Below are 20,206 nucleotides of genomic sequence, written 5' to 3'. Positions count from 1 at the left end.
AGCTGGTCGCTGTCTTTGGGCACCCCATGTTCCAAATTGTTTGCAATGCGCTATGCCGAATGCGCTGCTCGTCTCCATCGCGCGCACTCGTTAACCCACAGGACGACATGGACTCTCTGGACGACTTTGGCGCCCTAAAACCGATGGCGCCGCTGGAGGCGGTCGAAGGCATCGCCGCTGCGCAGGGGAATGACGAGTGCGACATTGAGGACTTCCTTACAGACGATGACGAGGATGACGTGATTTCGGATGCCTTTTGAGGACTAGCTGTTCTGTTTTTCGCGCCCACATGTAGTTGCTAGCTGGCTTCCCGCCACCCCAGGTGTTTCTACTGTGAGATTTAATCAGAATTAATGGTCGCGCGCCCTAATCAGCTTGTGACGAGCTCGTGGCAATCATCGCTTTGGGATATATCTCGTTGCAAATCGGCATGATTTGCCACGAGAAAAACTCCAAACGCTGATTTAGAATTCGATTTACGATGTAATTTGCGTTCTTGTGTCGCGGTGGAGACCAAACTTTACCCTGATTTGGTAAATATCAAATTTGGACCGAATTTGCTGCCGTGGTGGAGATGCTCTTACGTTGCCATTACTGTATTCTCTAGTTGTTCTACGCATACGATTGGCTCTTTCGCCTGTGCCCGCGTCTTTGCGACTTTTCTCTACTTGTTGTTGGTGAAATGGGGGAGGCGGTTTTGGGGAGCGTGCCGTTCGTGGTGAGGGTCGGCCGAGTGTTGTCCCCCCTTCCCCGCAGCGCCCGTCACCCTCTCTCTTTTATTTCTACGAAATTCCTTCCAGAAGCGTCCACGCATCCGGCCCGGATTCCGCCGGGCCGTCCGCGTGCGCTTCTCTAAAATTCAAATAAAATCTCGGACTACAGAATAAAATCTCCCTCTACAGTAAAATGCAAATATTTCCCTAAAAATATCTCACATGACCCCCTAGTCAGGGCAGACCACGGGGCTGCCGTTGCACGTAAATATACTGGCCCCGCTTCCTTGCGTAACCGCTTTGGCCCCCCCCCCGGCCACCGTCTCTCCACCTTCCACCGCACCGACTACGCCCGCATCGCTTCTTTCTCGCGCTGCCTCCGGCACTTCAACCTCAACTTCGGGCGGTGTGGTCTCCGCGTCGCCCTAGCTTGTGGTTTTCGCGGTCAGCGTCACCGTAGCCCCGGGTCGCGTGGTCTCCGCGTCTCCCAGGCCTCCGGCCGTTAACCATCCCACGCCGTCTGAGCCTCAGGCCGCGTGGTCTCCGCGTCGCCTGAGCCTCCGTTTCTCGTTGTTCCCGTTTCGGGACTTCGTTGAAACGCGCCGCGTTCCGAGCCACGCACGAGAGGTCTGTGGTCCTTCGGGCGGTACTCTCTGTGCGACATGGCTCGGACCAGGCAGACGGCAAGGGCTTCCACTGGCGGGAAAGTCCAACATCTTGCGCTTGGTAGCAAGGCGTTCTGCGTTCGGCTCGCGTCGCCTTTGCCTCAGGCCGCGTGGTTTCCGCGTCGCCTGAGCCTTCGGCCGCGTTCGGTTCGTCGCGGAGAAATTAGCAACCACTGTCTTACGATAACCGGCGAACTGTAACCTGGAGTGGATTACGTCATTTTTCATGGACCAAGACGACTTACCATCCTCAACGGCTACTCCCAGGCCTGACTTCCAGTGAAATCTTTCCAGAACCAGATCGAGAAACAAGTTGGGCATGCTTTCATCGCCCTTTGGCTCGACAAACTCGTCCTTTACGTGACGGTCGCATCAACTGATCAAGCCTACGACCTGTGGCTCGCATGCAAGGCTGCATGCGGTCAGAGATTCACCAACTCACGCATGAATTATGCACTAATCCATTTGAATCATACGCTGCCGTAGTTCCAGTGTCTCTCAGCCGCATATACACCGACGCACCCTGCATGTAGACGTCTTCTGTAGTCGTTCCGACCATTCCGCCGCCCTCACAGCTCACAATGCCAGCCCTTGTGTCACAGTAACTCCTATAGCATCGACGTTCCTTGATCGAACGGCCTCCTCTTTCCTCATTCCGCTAGAATGCACATTGCCCCCTCTCCATCGGACAACCTTGACTCCCGTTGATGTCTCATTTCGACTCTTTCCGTAACCCTCAACAACTCTTCTCACAGACTTTAAAACGCACAGAGAGTCCAATCCCAGCGAAGTTTCTCAACTACATCGTCTCTGTCCTCCTACTCCTCGTAGTCATCCCCGCACCAGTCCATGGGCCAATTGCCCCATGCATCACATCTACATAAGATGTGCGGGTTTCTGAATAAAAGGGATTAAACGTCGTGCGTGGATATCCCGTCGACTGTAACGCAAACCCGGCGACACGAGTGTGTACCGCGGGTACTTCGCCCGTACTACCCTGCAGGGGCCGTAGTACTTCGATTCTCCTAAAGGCCACTTCCGTAGCCCTCCCAAGGCTGTTCCTCTGGCAACCAGAACCTGGTCGCCTACGTCAAATTGGCGTTGTGAGATAACTGCCATCTTCTTGCTCGTCCTGTCCAGCTGTTTAGCAGTCCGCGTCGCTCGGAGCGCGAGGGTCGCTAACAGTTCCAAGTTGCGCCCCTCAACGCCCCCCCATCGGATTTAGTTCGACTCGGTCTGGGGTTGCGAGCGCGGCTTAACTCCATACATCAACTCGAACGGGGAAAACCCGTCGGACAGTCGGCGCCGACGGTACCCGTAGAGAATCTGTTTCAACGCCGATTACCATTTAGAGGTAGCGGCGCCCTGACCTAATAGCGTCTTCCGAATTGAACGCTTGATGGTCCCAACCATACGCTCCGCTTTTCCGTTGGACATGGGAGCATAGGCGAGGACCTGTTTCCATGAAATTCCCTGTTGTGCCATGAAGTTCTTCAACGCTGTCGCGCTGAAACATGTTGCGTTATCTGAGACTATAGTCCGAGGTGGACCAAACGAATGGATGATCTCCTCCTTCACGAACTTAACAACTTCCGCAGACGTAGCGGTCTCGGTTGCCCAAGCCAGGGGCCAACCAGTCAGATGTTCGACCGCTATCAGGATGTAACGTTTTCCGTTCTTCGTCTTGGGAAGGGGTCCCGCAAAGTCTATCGAGAATGTCTCAAAGAGCTGAGAGACTGGTATCACCGCCGTGCTCTTGTACGTCGGGATGGGCGCAGCCTTTTGGCAGCCTTCACATCCACGAACGTAGGCGTAGATATCACCATGAACTCCCGGCCACCAGTACCTGTCAAGGACGAACTGCTTCGTAGCTGTAGCGTCCCAGTGGCCAATGTCGTCATGCAGCGACCGCAATATCTGCAGTCGAGTCCCCCGAGAAGGGATTGTTCTGATCCCATTCTTCATCCTGCGAAACAGCCTTCCGTTCCAGGCGAGGAACCGCCTGGAGTTCTTCTTGATTCTGCGCCTCTGCGCAGCATCTTGCTCGCCCATCTCTCCTCCCTCGAGATAACGGTACGTGTCCTGCACATGAGGTTCCATGTCTTCCAGTATATCTCCTTTCGCAAAAGCGGCAGCACATACTAGGTCCCCCTCATCCTCCTCGCGCCTGCCATCGTCTTTTCGTAGACGCGAGAGAAAGTCAGCGGCACAATTCTTTGAGCCAGGGCGGTACAATATCTCGAATTCGTACTCCGCCAGGAAATCCATCCAACGGGCAAGTCTACCGTGGATGTCCTTCTTTTTGAACGCATACTGAAGCGCTTGGTGATCCGTAATCAACTTGAACTTTTGCGTTGAGAGCAAATACACCCGAAATTTCTTTAGCGCGAAGATCACCGCTAATGCTTCTCTCTCACAGGTGGGGTACTTCTTCTCAGTCTCCGTCATCGTCCTGCTGGCGTATTGTATCGGGTGAACCTTCTTGTCTTCCTTCTTCTGAGCCAGAACTGCTCCCACTGCCATGTTGGATGCATCTGTCTCGACCACGAAGGGTTCGTCAAACTTCGGGAGCGCCAACAGCGGAGGAGACGTCACCCTCTTCTTCAACTCCTGGAAGGCGGTCCGCATCCCTTCCGTAAATTCAAATTCGACTTTGGTAGAAGTAGCAGCATGCAACGATGCAGAGACTTCTGCGAACTTAGGGATAAATCGGCGGTAATACCCCGCTAGTCCAAGGAAGCTTCGTAACTCCGTCTTGGTGCGCGGCTCGGGGGTGTCCCAAATGATCGATGTCTTCTCTGGATCCACCTCAATCCCTTTCTTTCCGATGACGTGCCCCAATAGCCTGGTCTGTGATTGCGCGAAGGAACACTTCGCGAGCTTCAACTTCAATCCACTGCGAGCAATCAGCTCGAACACTTCAATCAAGTGGTCAACATGGACGTCCAAGGACTTCGAAAAGATGACCACGTCATCAAGGTATACTCGGACGAATGGCAGGTCTCTGAATACGCCATCCATCATCCTTTGAAATGTTGAAGGAGCGTTCATGAGCCCGAATGGCATCACGTCAAGTTGAAACGTCCCGTACCGACAGACAAACGTCGTCTGTTCTTTGCACCATGAAGCCATCCGCACTTGCCAATAACCCGAGAACAAGTCCAGGGTAGTGAATACTTGGCTTCCTTGAAGGTCGTCGAATATCTCTTCCATTTTAGGCAACGGCCACTTGTCGGCCTTCATCACGCGGTTAAGCGCGCGGTAGTCAACACAGAAGCGAAGTTTCCCGTCCTTCTTCGTTGCGATGACAACCGGAAACGACCAAGGAGCTACAGAGGGGGTAATGATCCCTGGCTTCTGCATCTTCTCGATCTCCTCACGCACTACCGCGTTGTGTCTCGGAGGGAGCCTCCGAACGGCGTGCGAAATGGGCCTGTCGTCATTTGACTCAAACGAATGTGACACAGGGACATCTGCCGGCCTGAGGTCGTCCAAAGACCATGCAGCTATTCCCATACTCTTGATAGAACACATTATGCGGTCGGCGTGCTTTCTGCTGATATGGCTCAGCTTAGACATGAGAAGTTCCTCCTTCTCATCTCTTTTCTCTTTCTCATCCGCCGGCTCGTACTCTGAGCCTTCCTCAGCTAGGTCCGGAAGTCCAGCATGAGGATCTTCGTCCTCAGTGACTGCTGCCGCCCAGGCAAGGTCTGGTTCAAACGGCACCCTTTCACGCAGCGAAAGGACGAAGTCTTTATCCGTGTCAGTCGAGTCAGCCGGCACGGCCCCCGAGTCTGACGTGAAGTCCTCACTGTCGGTAGCGGATCCCGGCTTCTTATGGTCTTCATCCATCTCAAGACTTAGTCGAATCGTCTCAGCACCCACAGTCACTTGGACATGCTGTTGCCCCAAATCAATGCACGTTTGGAGCTCCTCTAACGTCGGCATCCCCACGATGACGTGGTATGGTGTTCCCATAACGACAAGGAAGTCCATCATGCTCACCAGTCTCCCAAACGAGACGGGGACCTGGCGCAGTGATCCAACACAAGGGGAGCTCTTCCCATCTGCCACAGTGATGTGTTTCTTCGTACTCTCTGGCGTCAGAGAAAGTCTCTTCATGAGGTGCGGCGACATGATGTTCGGCACCGCACCCGAATCCAGTAGTGCTTGAGCATCAGTTCCATAAACTTGAACAGTAACTACTCAAAGACGCCTCGGGAAGACATCCGTGTGGCCCGCAAACCCGCGAGAACGCCCTAATCTCCTGGATAGAAGGCGCTTCATCTCCTTCTTTGCTCCTTCAGCGTCTCCACGGACAAGTTGTCCAAATGTTAGACCAGACGGCGCATTCGCCAGCTCTGACACGACGTTGTAGTTGCCGACGTGCTCCTGGAGTGCCGCCTTCTTTGAAACATTCTTCTTCTTCTGGCGTGCAGGCTTCACTCTCGGCACTCTCAGCGGCTCATTCCAGGGGATAGTTCCCCTAGGAGCTACTGGAGTGGGATTCAGCAGCCTCGGGATCGAAACTTCTTCACGGTTCTTCGACTGCTTCGGCAAGGCCTCTCCTTCGGCGTTGCGTTTCGTAGCTGCCACCAATTCTCCCTTGGTGGTCTCAGTTATGACCGTGACTTGCTTCGAGTCTCTGGTGGCCTTGTCACCGGCGTCGTTGGCAGAACCGCCTGCTTTGGGGCCATAAGCGCTTCCTGCTCCAGCGTTACCTTGAGGACGTGCATGGGCCACATTCTTTCTAGCAAAGCGGGACCAGCAAGTCTCCGTCGTGTGTCCAATCTTCCCACACGTTGGGCAACGAGTATCACGGTGTGGGTTGGAACGACAACGAGTCGCTGAATGCCCTGGTTCCTTGCAATAAGAACATGTCCAACTCGTATCACTGTCCCCTGGTGTCTGTCGTTTCTTCATCATCAGTGACAATTCCGCCAGCTGGTTGGTGATGGCATCAACCTTGTTCTCCAGCTTTTCCTGTCGAGGATCCACATCAGAACGCACCAGTACGCGCTTGGGCGTCACAGGTTCAACGGACTGCGCAGCCGTTTTCGCCGCCTTGAAGGCGTCACGGCCTGCACCAAAGTTTCACGGTCTTCATTAGTTCTTCGTACGTCGTCGGAGAACGATAGATCGCGAACTGAGCAACATCCAAATGTGCCATTACGGCATTGCGAAGCAAGCCGTACTTTGCCTCGTCGTTGAAACCAGCCCTTCTGTAGAGCTTGTCCATTTCATCCATCGAAGTAAGCAAGTTCTTACCATCCAGTCGGCAACTCATAGCCTTCTGGATGTTTTCTTCTGGCCTCGGTGTCTCCGTAAAACGGTCAGACAGGGCGCTCTTCACACCGTCCCAGTTACTGGCGGCCTCGGTCAGACTCCCATTATGACTATACGTGTCATAGTAATAGTCGAACGCGGCACCCTCGAGGTGGCATAGGATAGCTCCTGCCTTCTCCTCGTCAGGCTTGCCGCGCATAATGATGTTCTCGTATACGAACAGAAACTTGGAAACATCTGACCCGTTCGACCCATCGTAGGTAACAGGGTTAGGGACCGCACTTGTGTCTGCGTCGGCCCTCCACAAGAGTACCATGTTGTCGGTGAAATGGGGGAGGCGGTTTTGGGGAGCGTGCCGTTCCGTGGTGAGGGTTGGCCGAGTGTGGTCCCCCCCTTTTTCCCGCAGCGCCCGTCACCCTCTCTCTTTTATTTCTACGAAATTCCTTCCAGAAGCGTCCACGCATCCGGCCCGGATTCCGTCGGGCCGTCCGCGTGCGCTTCTCTAAAATTCAAATAAAATCTCGGACTACAGAATAAAATCTCCCTCTACAGTAAAATGCAAATATTTCCCTAAAAATATCTCACACTACTGTATATAAAAAATTGCGTTTTGGTGCTTTCAGTATAGTGCCACTCACGCAATAGTGCCATATGTCGAGGTCTGTTCCGGTATAGCACTATTGCGTGGGACCCCCTGTACTGGTTTAGTTCCAAACGGAAACTAATCCTTCAAGCCGTACGCCTGTTCGTCAATGTATGCCCGTAAATGTATGAAGTCAACTTTAACAAATACAAAAGTCGGAAAGGGACTATTCCGACATCTTTTAACCCCTATTCTGAATGGTCGTTGAAGAGCAGCTGGTGCTGCCAGAACCAGCCTTAAATCGTTCGTCAAGTCTGTTTCTGTGCCCGACGCTTATACCCTCGCTGGGCCTATTCCTCCTTCTGTTCTGTCTACGACTGAGAGCGGTAACAAGACAATACAGAAAACGGGTAATACTGAAAATCCTTTGTGCATTTTATCGTACTCTGTGATCATGAGGAACAACTAGAAAAGGGAAAAAAGAGCATACTGTAGTCGTTTCAACACCTGTGCCGTCCCTTTCACTAAAACGATGACTGCAGTGGAACAGAGTGTTTTGAGGACCTTACCATTTCCCTCTCTGCATCCACGTTTAGACTACGGCGTCTGTGATTCTCTTCATGCTACACAAAATTTATCAAATGCATGCTGGGCCCCAGATGAAATCGATCGAAGCACACACTGCTCATTTGAAGAAGGGTGACCATATTCCCTTCGCTCTGGGGAGATAACTTGTTCTCTGTCTTAGACAAAAAGCAAACCCAGAATTTTGCAAATCTGCCCTCCAAATCAAATAAAAAGTGATACCATTAGCGCCTTCCCATTCTATTCATTGGTACATCCAAAGCCTCTGCGTCTACCCACATGTAGGATGTCTGTCGACCCGAATCTCACGACGTATGACATGGAGTGAAATTCCCACCGACACGATGCCCCTGCTACAGGAAGTGAGCTCTAGTTTTGGAAAACCATCAATCAGTGAAAAAAATCGTCCTTCTCAGTCACTTTAAAAGAAAGTTGGGTCAAAGTGTAGATTTTGGGGCGACACCCGGCCAAAGTGAAATCTACGTGGGGCGATTTCAATGCGGTGGGGGTTTTTATAGGGCGACACTACTAAAAAGTGCTTTGCTAGTAGGGTGATTTTGGTCCATGGTGTCCTTTTGATGGGGTGACAATGCACGTTTTCTAGGGTGACAGAAAAACGATCGTAAAGTCACCTCCGACAAACTCATATTCGGGGATGTCACCCCATAAAAATGTATACCATAGTGGCATTTCGGCAGAGACCTAAATGTTAGAAAAGTCGCCCTAGAAACGCATGATTGTTTTAATGTCACCCTTATAAAAGCACGCCAACGCACGGTTTCGCGCTGGATATAGCGCTCTCAAAACTGAAACAATATAGTGTGGCTATAGAGGCCGCCCAGTGCGCACCACAGTAGCTGGCATACGGTGACGCGCGGTCACGCGGCGTACGTTCTGCCTTGTGAACCCGCCATTTTTCGGCGTCTACGTTCCCCAGCTCCCCCCCCGCACATCTCGCCGCAATGCCCTCACGCGCCTTCTTCATCGCCTTGCTCACCCTGCCTCTAGCATGGTGCACCGCGGCCGCGTCTCCAAGTGACCCGGAACCCGCACCAAAGAGCCCGGCGCCCATCAACATGCTTCCGTGGTATGGAAAATACTGTATGTCATTGTATGTAGATAGAGTGGGTAAAAGTTGCCGGTGTTTCGCATATGAAGTCACCCTATATTTCCAACTGAAATCACATCAATCTCAGAAAACGATCCAATGTCGCCCTATAGACACAGACAAAGATCAGCATGTTTCAACATGTCGTTTTCTTAGGGCGACGTCACCCTCGGAATTGGATGAATGAGGAACGTCACCCTTCAATGCCACCTCAATTGGGGTAGTCGCCCCCAAAACACCCCCAGGGCTAGAACTTCACCTCCCCAGGGGCATCAAAAGCCGCACCTGTCACCCCAAGATCCGCAAATGGCCCAAGAAAGTTTAGCACAGAAGCACTTTTGAGCATTTTTAAACCCCTTTTTCTTTGATATCTTCGAAACTAAATGCTCTGTTCAAGAATAAAGCTTGTAGTTTAACCTTCATTGAATAACTCCTCTCGTCTTTCGGCGTATTCAAACTTGCCACTTCAATACCGAAGAAAAAGTTATTGTGGAGAGCAAATAGTTAAACAAATAGTGTCCGAGCCGACCTCTAAATTATCTATATACCATACCTATTTTTGATATGAAAAGGCTTGCATCTTATACTGTAGTTAATTTTCTCGTCGTCTAGGCACCGATTTCTAAATGACGAGTGACCTCAAAGGAGGTTTTCAACTTATTCTTTTCTGTACTTATGCCCACTTGATAAGAAGAGGAAATATACCCACGCCATCGCACCTGAACTATTCGTTGTGAAATAGAGCGTTTTAGAGAGAACCGCATGTCCTTTCCAGTGGCTTCAGAAACGCCTCCCAAAGAAGCTTTTTTGAGCACTCTCGAAATGTTTTGCATTGATAATTTCGAAACCAAAACGCCTGTTTATAAAAATCATCTGGGGACTATCAGATTAATAGTCGCCACGTGCCATCAAGACTGCTACAACTCATTTTTCACGCGAATACGTTCAAAAGTTGGGGGTGCTCTATAGTTTTTTCGTGTACGGTATCCTCTAGTCTACAGTAGCTACCCTTCAACGGTAGTGCTCTGCAAGATGTTATGGCTGAGGAGAAGTACGTTAAAGAAATGGTGTCCAAAGTGATTTTCTAAATATGTGATTTAATGTATATATATTTGCAAAAAAATGCCTCAAGTCAGGCCAGACTGGACCTCATACTGCATTAGGCAAATCAATTGTCGTCTGGACACTCTAGGAGAGCTAGACACAAGTCCTGATTCGTCACGCGCACGGTACTATCATATTGTACCGTACAGCAAATCTGAAATAGACTGGGGCTTCATTCCGGCCGTTTGTGATGTCTTGTCGCGGACCGCACCAAAGACGATCTTCTACCCGCTTCCATCATTTGCATCCTTATTGCTAGCAGGGCTCACAGAATCCTTGGCCATGTCACATACCCCCTGACCGCCTGAAGAGAAGAATTTGTTCAACGACGAGGCTGCTTCTCATTTTGAGTTCGTACGCAGATCTGAACGATTCCGGCCACTATCAACTCTCGTGGCGATCTCAATTGAATAACACACTCTCTCAGGACTGCGATGGCAGAGAAAGACACCGGCGACAAGCCGCCTACAGAAAGAAAGAACACGTACAAGGAGGTTGAGCTTTCTGGGAGCGATGCGAGGGCGAAGCTTGCGGAGTTGATGGGAACCATGAGCGTTGCCGGCGTCGATGGCAAGCCTGCCGAAAAAGAATATAAATTTTGGAAAACACAACCGGTCCCCCAGATGGGACAGGACGATCAACTCGACCTGCTTGGTGATCATGGTCAGGCCATTGAGACTAAAACCGTTGACCAGGTATCGAAGAAACCTTACAACCTGATTGACTCGTTCGAGTGGTCAGACATAGATGTCACCGATGACAAGCAACTCGAAGAAACGTATCGTCTTTTGAATGAAAACTACGTTGAGGACGGAGATGCCATGTTCCGCTTTGATTATTCCCGGGAGTTTTTGAGGTGGGCTTTGCTTCCACCCGGATGGCATCCAACTTGGCATGTGGGCGTCCGTGTCAAGTCCAATAAGAAACTCGTAGCCTTTATTACGGCTGTCCCAGCGACCTTGCGTGTTCACATGGATTCCGTGGAAGTGGTAGAGATCAACTTTCTTTGTGTCCACAAAAAACTTAGAGCGAGGCGACTCGCTCCGGTTCTGATACGAGAGATAACAAGACGGGTTAACTTGCAGAACGTCTGGCAGGCAGTATACACGGCTGGGGCTGTCCTTCCGCGACCCGTCACGTCATCACGATACTACCATCGCTCGCTAAACCCCAAAAAGCTTATCGAAATCGGGTTCTCTCGGCTGCAGCCCCGAATGACGATGAATCGCACCATTAAGCTGTTCGCAGTGAAGCCCAGTGTTTCAACACCAGGAATTCGTGTGATGCGTTCGGACGACGTGCCTGCGGCATGCAAACTGTTGATGGGATACCTCGATCAATTCGATATGCATATTGATATGACCGAAGATGAGTTTGCTCACTGGCTGATGCCTAGAGAAGGTGTTACATATTCGTATGTTGTTGAAGATCCAGAGTCTCACGAAATTACAGACATGATCTCCTTCTATTCTCTCCCATCAAGTATCATCAACCACCCAGCCCACAAGACTCTCAACGCTGCATACCTATTTTTCGCAGCAGCTGCGAAGACTGCAATAATAGACATCATGCAAGATGCTTTGGTTTTCGCGAGGCAGAATGGGTTTGATGTATTTAATGCGCTTGACTTGGCTCGGCATTCTGAGTTTTTCAAAGATCTCAAGTTCCACATCGGAGACGGAGAGCTCCACTACTACCTGTACAATTGGAAGTGTCGTCCAATGGCTAAGGAAACGAATGCCTTGGTTCTGCTGTAGGTCTGCTCAAAAATATCGCCATGGCTGGCGGTGTGAGTCGTGAACCTTGCCTTGCATAGATGTCGTGTCTTGCTGCCGGCGGGCTGTTTTGTGTGCACTAGAAGGGTAACTGCAGTTGTCGGTGACGGTCACAATCCGAATGGACTAGGAAGTCCTTGACGGGTCACGGTATCGGGCATAAAGTTTATCGACTGCAGTGATAGTTGACTTATCGAGTTCCACACCGAACGAATTCAAGTCTTCGTCGAGTTGTGCGACGGATGTTGCTCCGATGATAGTACTTTGAACAAACCATCTGCTCTTGCACCATGCCAGCGACAGCTGAGTGAGTGTGAGGCCGGCATCATCGGCTATTTTCTGGTATTCAGCGATAGCGGCTGAGGCAAGACTACTTTGGAAACGCTTCATGTAGTTTGGATATACGGTGAATCGCGCTCCGTCTGGTACCTCTTTTGATAAATATTTTCCGGTTAGAGCTCCACCAGCTAAGGGACTGTAGGCAAGAAGAGGCATGTTTGCGTTCGATGGGGCACATGCTTCAGCCAAATGAGCCTCAAAGTCTCGATATATTAAACTGTAGTTGTTCTGGACAGAGACCGGTGCCGCCGCACCAAGTCTGCGTGCTACGGCATCGAACTGAGCCACTCCCCACGCTGTTTCATTGCTCAGCCCGTAGTTACGTATCTTTCCTTCTCTGATCAACTCATCCATAGCGGACACCTGTACCTCAAACGAGACACTCGAACGCTCCTTCGAAAAGTCATAAGCACCGGCACCGAACATCGGGACATACCGATCAGGCCAGTGAATCTGCAGCAAATCGATGTAATTTGTTCCTAATCTGGACAGGATGCCATCTACAGCCTCCCTGATGTTGGTTCTATCCACTCTCCGATCCTCACCTCGTATCCAAGAAAACACACGACCGGGTGCAGCGCCTCCTGCAACCTTCGAGCAGAGTACGAGTTTTTCCCGAAAAGGCGCACCACCTCGTTCCTTTATCCATGAGCCAATATATTTTTCCGTTCGACCGGAAGAGTCTTTTGTTGGCGGAACCGGGTACATCTCGGCGCAGTCGATTCCAATCACACCTCTCTCGAACGCATGGTCAAGCTGATCGTGAGCGTCGCTTTCTGAATTTTGATGGCCCCAGGTCATCGTACCTAGACATACTTCAGTAAGAATGAGGTCGGAGTTTCCAACGCGGCGTTTTTCCAGGTCTACGCTGCCGTCTGATTTTCTGGTGTTTACGCCTTCGACAGCTATCATTCGCGTACTGTTGCAGGAGCGAGGAGAAGCGACATCAAGTCTCTTTCTGAAAAGCGGAGACGATGACACAGAATTTTGGCGGATGGTCGGAAAAGAATGCGAAGTGACAAATGCCGCGGCCTTTGTCATTTTGTAGAAGGGCTCTGAAACGTTGCTCCAAAGTTCGTCAGTGAAGCTTTTAAGTTCGCAACAGCTCTGTGTCGCTGAAATTCAAAAGGCTGATAGGTGTCTCTTGTCCTGCTCAAGTAAGATATCGAACAAGAAGACAACTATGACACAGTACCCAGGGTACCGTACATCGGTGGGAGGCAGACAACTGCATATCCGGAAAGTTGTGGTCTGGGGTGCTCACGATGGGGGGTGCGTTCTCAAAGTGTCTACAGTAATTTGCAGCTCCTCGATCCAGAACAAGGAGAGCTACCGTACAATGCAATACATATTACAGTGAACCCTCTCGATATGGATACGCTCGGTGGACGTAATCCGTATCCATTTGCGGAGGTTATTCACATCCGGAGACCGTATCATAACGGTGTCACGGTGACCTGCATCTCTCAGAATGTCTGTGCTTTACTTAAAATTTTATTTATCATCGTCTGGACTGTGCAATTCCCCTTCTTGGTACGCAGAGATATCGGGACGAAAACCATACTTGCCGTTGATGATGCGGGACATGACAGCTTGAGCAGGAGGTTTGGAAAGGGAAAACTGCACTGAGGCCCACTTCGCAAGGGCCCTTTGTGACGTCTGCTCCTTGCTCTTTTTGCGCCGTTGGAACTCTGCACATATTTGTTGCTTTTGGGCGAGGTTAAGCTCAGAGCGCTTCATCGACGATTGTCGCTTGACGGGGGCAGATGGCTACGGTGCTGACAACACGCAATGTTTGCGATCAGAGGAGATTTATTGGGGGAGGACCAACAGGAGTATATGCTAGAAAGATGTTTTTGTCGAGAACGATGATAATTGCGAAGCCTCAGACGGGGATTGGAATTTATTGAGCAGACTGTGAAGGGATCGATCAAGAATGAACGGTTATGGGGTAATTTGTGCCTTGGCCGCTCAAAAGTAACCATAAAATACGTTTTAAGTAGGAGGGGTCTGTATGATATGCTTATTTCACATTGAACCCGATATCCAATTGAGGAATATTCCACAGACATTGTTTTTTGGTAAAAATTTGTAAGCTACGGAGTACGTCGCTCGACTTTTTATCCGTTTACGGAGGATATCCATATGGAGAATGATCCTTATCGGGAGGGTTCACTGTATTCTTACAGTTAGTGTAAACATACCAGTAGGGATGGCAAACGCATTATCATATCCTACCCTGTATCATGCACCGAGTGTGAATGTGACATGGCTGTGTTGGGACAGGCTCTCAGTGTTGCACTGTGGGAGTGAGCGGCACAATCGAATGCACGAATGGTTGAGGGATAAACGAAGTTGCTCTAAGCATCAATGGTATGAACGGTATCGTTTGCGATGCGGAATGTCTTGACTGACAGGTTTTGTCATCTGCATGCGTGCGGGCCCTCACCTGCCATGGCGATGAGCCCCTGAGCGAAGGGGAATGCTGCACGCCCGCGTTGCCAATTTTTTTGCGGAAAGTGAAGGGCAGGTCTCAGCCCTTGCGATAGAACCGGCGTGCAACTATGCTCATCAAGTAATACGGCTGTTCACGCTGTTACGCACGTACAGCCGTGTGCAGAAAAGGACCTGAAAATATCTCATCCATGTCAACAACAAATGGGATCAAAACAGGTAGTATGCATGTGAACACTGTTTATGTCGTTGTTCTAAGTGTTTAAGAATCGAAGAGCGCAAGGCTCAGAGTGGAAGGACAAAGCATGTAGAAATCAAAGTCGCTAAGAAGCGACTATGGCAACCACCATCACGAGACACGACCACAGGACATACTGAAATGCGCAAAACACATCACTTGGCTTCCTTTTCGGCCTTCTCACGGGCGACGCGAGCTTGATAATCGGCGAAGGTCTCGGCGTGATGGATAGCTTTCTGCTTGCCCTTGGGGTCATTGGGGTCAATCTCAGTTGGGGTAGGACTAGAGGGGGAAATAAAGAGAGGAGAAGTTAGAATTGAACAGTGAATAAAACGGAAGGGATCAAGGCGACCGCTCAAAGTATGGATGACGCGGTAACTTACTCACGGGTAGCTTCTCCACCGCCGAAGCCTTTGCCCTCTTCGCTCATTCTCCACTTGGCAACACGGACAGGAGCATGGCAGACGCGGGGAGCGGCAGCCCTGACGCGGAGTCCGGTGAAAGAAGTAGTCGGAACGAAAGCCATTTTCGATTGGGAGGGGGAAAATACAAGTTGGTCTACCGGTAGAGCACTCTGGATCTGGAGAAGGAGATGGACAACTTCCGCATGCAAGTGAGGGGCGAAGACTAAATAGTGGAGGAATGAATGGTTTATCTTGCATTTTGAGATGTATGCAATAGGCAGCTGGATTGGAGCATTGCATGTGCAAACTTGTGGCCATGGTGCGCTGATTGCCCCGGAGATCGGAAGCCCTGTGCAGTTGATCTCACTGGGTCTCCGCATTTGCATTACAGTTGTAGATCATTGTTGGGACTTTACTTACAGTGGAATCTTACAGCATGAGTCGCCTTCGGATTCGTCATTTGTGGCTCCGCACTCTTCGTGCTGGGGCTCTATCTCCCGTGCCCCAATCCGCATTTATCCTAAATCGTCCTCTCCGCGGACTGCAACCGTTTGGTATCCTCGCTTCCTTCGCCCCACATTCTCTTCATGTACATGCTCCCGGCCCGCCACCCACTCTCCAAGATTCCCCTTCACCTCGCCATGAATTCCCTCGCCCTCGCCCTAGTCGCCCCGGCGACCCCCTTCACCAACCTTACCGCGCGTGGCCTCGCCTCCCGCGCGCTGCGCACACGCAGTCGCTTCGTGCAAGGCCATCGCCAGCCCGCCACGTCGGCCTCGCCGTCGCGACGGACCCGCACCGGCGCAGCTGCGACGCAAGCCGTCGAGACCAAGCCACGGCCGCGCGCCGTCCGCGCACGTCTCGAGCGCGCAGAGCGGCTTCTGCGCGAGGTCCGTGACCAACGCACGCCCAACCTACCGTATCCGGCACCTCTGGCTTCCAATGTACCAGCTTCAGCAGCGGACTTGGCACGCATTGAGGAACAGGCTGCAAGAGCCGCTAAGAGCGCCGATGAGGGACCCAGATATGATCCCGCGTCAGCTGTGGCCTACTTTAAGAATCGCTCGTTTTATGTGCGGAAGAGACAACTCCAAATTGCTGTGCCGCTCACGGCTTTTGTTTCGAGAGTTGTTATAGACGTTCAATTGGGGAGGGAAGAGCGAAATCGACAGAAGCGCGCCGAAGAATTCCTGCAAATTGTCAGTTCTCTTGGTCCTGCGATAATTAAGGGTGGCCAGGCTGTTGCTAGCAGACCCGATTTATTACCAAAAGAATATCTTGATGAGTTGCAGAAGCTGCAAGACCGGCTCCCTCCATTTGAAAACGAAATTGCCTTCCAATTGATAGAGGAAGAATTGGGTCAGGGCGTTAACGAAATTTTTGAAAGCATCGATCCCACACCCGTGGCTGCGGCTTCGATCGGTCAGGTTTACAGTGCAACATTGAAAAGCACTGGTGAGCGCGTCGCCGTTAAAGTCCAACGGCCAGATTGCGAGCAAATCATTGCTCTGGACATTTATATTCTCAGGAATCTGAGTGGCACTCTTAACAGTTTGCTGAAGCTAACAGGGCGCGATATTGACTTGCAGAGTATCATTGAGGAGTTTGGAAAGCTCATATACGAGGAGATTGACTATTTATCGGAGGCCAGGAATGCGGAGAGGTTTCTCGAATTGTATGGCGACTTGCCCGGCGTTGATGTTCCCAAAATCTATTGGAGGTATACGAAGAGACGTGTTATCACCATGCAGTGGATGGAAGGCTCCAGACTGACCAGCGATACTCTAACGAAGGGTCGGTCGGAGGAGCTAGTGCGGGCCATGGTGCAGTGTTCCTTGCGGCAAATGTTGGAGAACGGATATTTTCATGCAGATACGCATCTCGGTAACTTGCTTGCGATGTCGGACGGGAGTTTGTGTTATCTCGACTTTGGAATGATGTCTGAGGTTGAGCCGTCGCAGAGGTACGGTATCATTGAGGCAGTTGTTCACATGGTCAACCGCGACTTCGAAGCCCTGGCGAATTTGTATGTCCGTTTGGGCTTCTTGCCGCCAGAAACCAATCTGGAACCTATTATTGAAGCCCTTAACGACGCTTTGCCTGACGTCCTTGGTGCGTCCGTCGGAGAACTGAATTTCAAGTCTGTCATTGACAAGCTTGGGTCCGTCATGTATCAATATCCATTCAGCTTGCCCCCCTACTACACAGCAATTATTCGTTGTCTCGGCGTTTTGGAAGGTGTTGCCATTCAGGTTGACCCCAACTTCAAGATTTTGAATGAGTCGTATCCGTACATCGCGTCCCGTTTGCTCACAGACCCAGCCCCCGAACTACAAGCCGCTCTGCAGTGCCTTCTGTTTGACGAAGGGCGACCGAGGTGGAATCGGTTAGAAAGCCTTTTAGACTCTGCGTCCAGTGCGGGAGACTACGATGTCTCGCTCGCAGCGGAGCAACTGATGACGTTTTTGTTGTCCCCTCGAGGCAAAATCGCACGATACAGCCTTGCAGATGAGCTTACCGCGGAACTGGACAGCCTTGGCCTTGACCTGGCGACATACTACACAAGTATGTTCGCTCAGACAGGGAAGGCAGCAGGAATACGTCTGCCCACCATGTTGAACAGCCTCCCACCCCCGACCAAGACCAGGTCTATGAACAACCTTGAACGGCTGACGGAGATTTTGAGCAAGAGCAGAGGGTTCAGCCCCTCAAAAATGTCGCCGCTTTTGCGGAGAGTTCTCAGGGAACCTGAGAGTCAGCGCATCGGATTGGAAGTGGCAGTTTCTCTTGCTGAGCGGGTAACGTCTCGCGCCATTAGACTAGCCTTCGGTCTTCCTCAGGAGGAACCACGGAACAGAGCGACTCCATTATAGTGCAACACTGCTTGAGAATTCGCTACGACCGACCAGTAAACCTGCTACAGTGTGTGTGAGATGGAGATTGCGAAGACATTTGGCAGTCGTGATCATTAGCTCCCTTCGCTTCTGCATCCCTCTGCACTGGGGACAGAGCGACAACGCGGAATTGGGTGAGGAAGAACCTACTGTGCTACTATTTACGAGAGTGTACTTGAATCAAGTCGCAACCAACATATGAACAGAGGAGAAGAGCATCACGGAAACATCTCCTAGAAACAATTAGAACTTGATAACTAAAGGCAGGAGCTCATCGTCATTGACAGTTGTTTCGACTTGTTTCAATAGCTCGGCGGAGGGGTCTGAATCCAGACCTAGCAACACAAGAGCTTTGGAGCTATTCTTGTCTCTTGCCAGAGTCATAGAAGAAATATTCACATTTGCGTTTCCAAACAAGGTCCCAACACGTCCCATCTGGCCGGGGCAGTCATCTTGGCTGTAGCACAAGATAGTGCCCTCTAGACACAAGTCAACCTCGAAGCGACCAATGCGAGTGACATGCGGCTTCCCATTGACAACACGACCTTCTATGACTGGGCAGTCCTTGACGGTGACGACGACTTCATTAGAGCCGTCAAAAGAGGGAGGAAAGTGATTGGTCTCTGCGAGGTTGAGGTTATGGACTGCGGCGACGCTCTCAGCGTTGACGATACTGATGGGCAAGCTAATGGCAGGTTGCATGAGTCCCTTAATCAGCCCTGCACGAAGAATTCTAGTGTCGCCGGCACCAGGGATGTGATAATCGACGGCGACTTCGCCTTGAAGTGCCTCGCCAGACATGTAGTAGGTGAGTCTGCCCAGACGCTCGCAGAGCTGGGCGCGAGGCTTGAGGGCCTTAAGTACTTCTGGGGCCATGGCGGGGGCGTTGATCATGGTAGCAACCATGTCGCCATTCAAAGTGTCTCTGACAGCGGTGGCGATTTCCACGGCCACGTCCTCCTGAGCCTCGCGTGTACTTGCGCCCAGATGGGGGGTGGCGAGAACCTTGGGATTCTGGACAATCTTAGCTGAGATAGAACCGGGATGCTTGTGCGGCGGCTCATACTCAAAGCAGTCCAGGGCGGCTCCGGCGCACTTGCCAGACTCGATTGCTGCAAGAAGCGCTTCTTCCACGACAATACCACCCCGGGCGGCGTTGATGATGCGCACACCTTGCTTCATCTTGTCAAATGCGGCCGCATTTAGCAAGTTGCGGGTGGAGTCGATGAGCGGGATATGGAGGGTGATGAAGTCACTACCACTGAGAACCTCATCGAACGGGACGAGAGTGACGCCTATAGCCGCGGCCGCCTCCTCACTAGTGAAAGGGTCACTGGCGATGACCTTCATGCCCAGGCCACGAGCCCTCTTGGCCACCTCGCGGCCAATACGCCCCAGGCCGACGATACCCAAAGTCTTGTCAACGAGGCTGGCGCCCACAAAGGCGCTTCGGTTCCAGCCTTCGCCCTTGATAGTAGCATCAGCAGGTCCAATGAGCCTAGCCATAGAGCACAAGAGGGCAATAGAATGCTCAGCGGCAGCGACACAGTTCCCCGTGGGAGCATTGACGACGAGGACGCCGCGCTCGGTGGCGGCGGGAATGTCGATGTTGTCAACACCAACGCCAGCACGGCCGATGACCTTGAGCTTTTTGGCGGCGTTGATGACCTCTTTGGTCATCTTGGTGCCCGAGCGAATGATGATTGCGTCATGATGCGGGATCTCCTCCAGAAGGGTTTCGGGGGTGAGGTCGAGCTTCTTGACGACGGAGAAGGTGTTCGACAACAGGGCAATACCTTCCTCTGAGAGCTTCTCGGGCAGCAGGACAGACATGGGCTCCACCTTGACGTTGGCGGGGGAAGCTTCTGTACGCTCCGGAGCGCTGACCATGCGCACGAGACGGATTGATCGGGCGCGGGCTGGGGCCCGTAGCGGGGAGAGCTGGGCACGCGAGGGACGGAGGGTCAGCGGAAGTGATGCGACAAAGGTGATGCCCATTTTGGAAGAAGTGGAGGTGCACGGCAGGGGTTGAAGGCCTGGGGAGGGTGGAGGGGGGGG

General features: G+C 51.6%; 5 protein-coding genes; 2 read left to right on the top strand and 3 right to left on the bottom strand.

The window, feature by feature from the left end:
• The first annotated feature begins 10,478 nt into the window (after window positions 1-10,478).
• Window positions 10,479-11,801, top strand: CHC_T00003589001 (hypothetical protein). Its single transcript, XM_005714933.1, has one exon. The coding sequence runs from the start codon at window positions 10,479-10,481 to the stop codon at window positions 11,799-11,801; it is 1,323 nt and encodes a 440-aa protein (XP_005714990.1).
• Window positions 11,802-11,945: 144 nt separating this feature from the next.
• On the bottom strand, window positions 11,946-12,959 carry CHC_T00003588001 (hypothetical protein). The gene has a single exon (XM_005714932.1). It carries the CDS (start codon window positions 12,957-12,959, stop codon window positions 11,946-11,948), a length of 1,014 nt encoding a protein of 337 aa, XP_005714989.1.
• Window positions 12,960-14,839: 1,880 nt separating this feature from the next.
• CHC_T00003587001 (hypothetical protein) lies at window positions 14,840-15,634 on the bottom strand. XM_005714931.1 is given in 3 exon segments: window positions 14,840-15,005; window positions 15,006-15,132; window positions 15,234-15,634. The coding sequence occupies 2 exon segments, from the start codon at window positions 15,632-15,634 to the stop codon at window positions 15,006-15,008; spliced, it is 528 nt and encodes a 175-aa protein (XP_005714988.1). The 3' UTR covers window positions 14,840-15,005.
• Window positions 15,635-15,841: 207 nt separating this feature from the next.
• Window positions 15,842-18,184, top strand: CHC_T00009527001 (unknown kinase with aarF domain). XM_005714930.1 is given in 2 exon segments: window positions 15,842-18,127; window positions 18,128-18,184. The coding sequence occupies 1 exon segment, from the start codon at window positions 15,842-15,844 to the stop codon at window positions 18,125-18,127; it is 2,286 nt and encodes a 761-aa protein (XP_005714987.1). The 3' UTR covers window positions 18,128-18,184.
• A 94-nt stretch (window positions 18,185-18,278) lies between these two features.
• On the bottom strand, window positions 18,279-20,146 carry CHC_T00003586001 (hypothetical protein). XM_005714929.1 is given in 2 exon segments: window positions 18,279-18,391; window positions 18,392-20,146. 1 exon segment carries the CDS (start codon window positions 20,144-20,146, stop codon window positions 18,392-18,394), a length of 1,755 nt encoding a protein of 584 aa, XP_005714986.1. The 3' UTR covers window positions 18,279-18,391.
• Between the last annotated feature and the right edge of the window lie 60 nt (window positions 20,147-20,206).

The sequence above is a fragment of the Chondrus crispus genome, genomic scaffold (assembly GCF_000350225.1).
Source record: "Chondrus crispus Stackhouse genomic scaffold, scaffold_199, whole genome shotgun sequence".
NCBI lineage: Eukaryota > Rhodophyta > Florideophyceae > Gigartinales > Gigartinaceae > Chondrus > Chondrus crispus.
The sequence above is the reverse complement of the archived record's forward strand: the minus strand, read 5'-3'. Positions and strand labels throughout refer to the sequence as shown.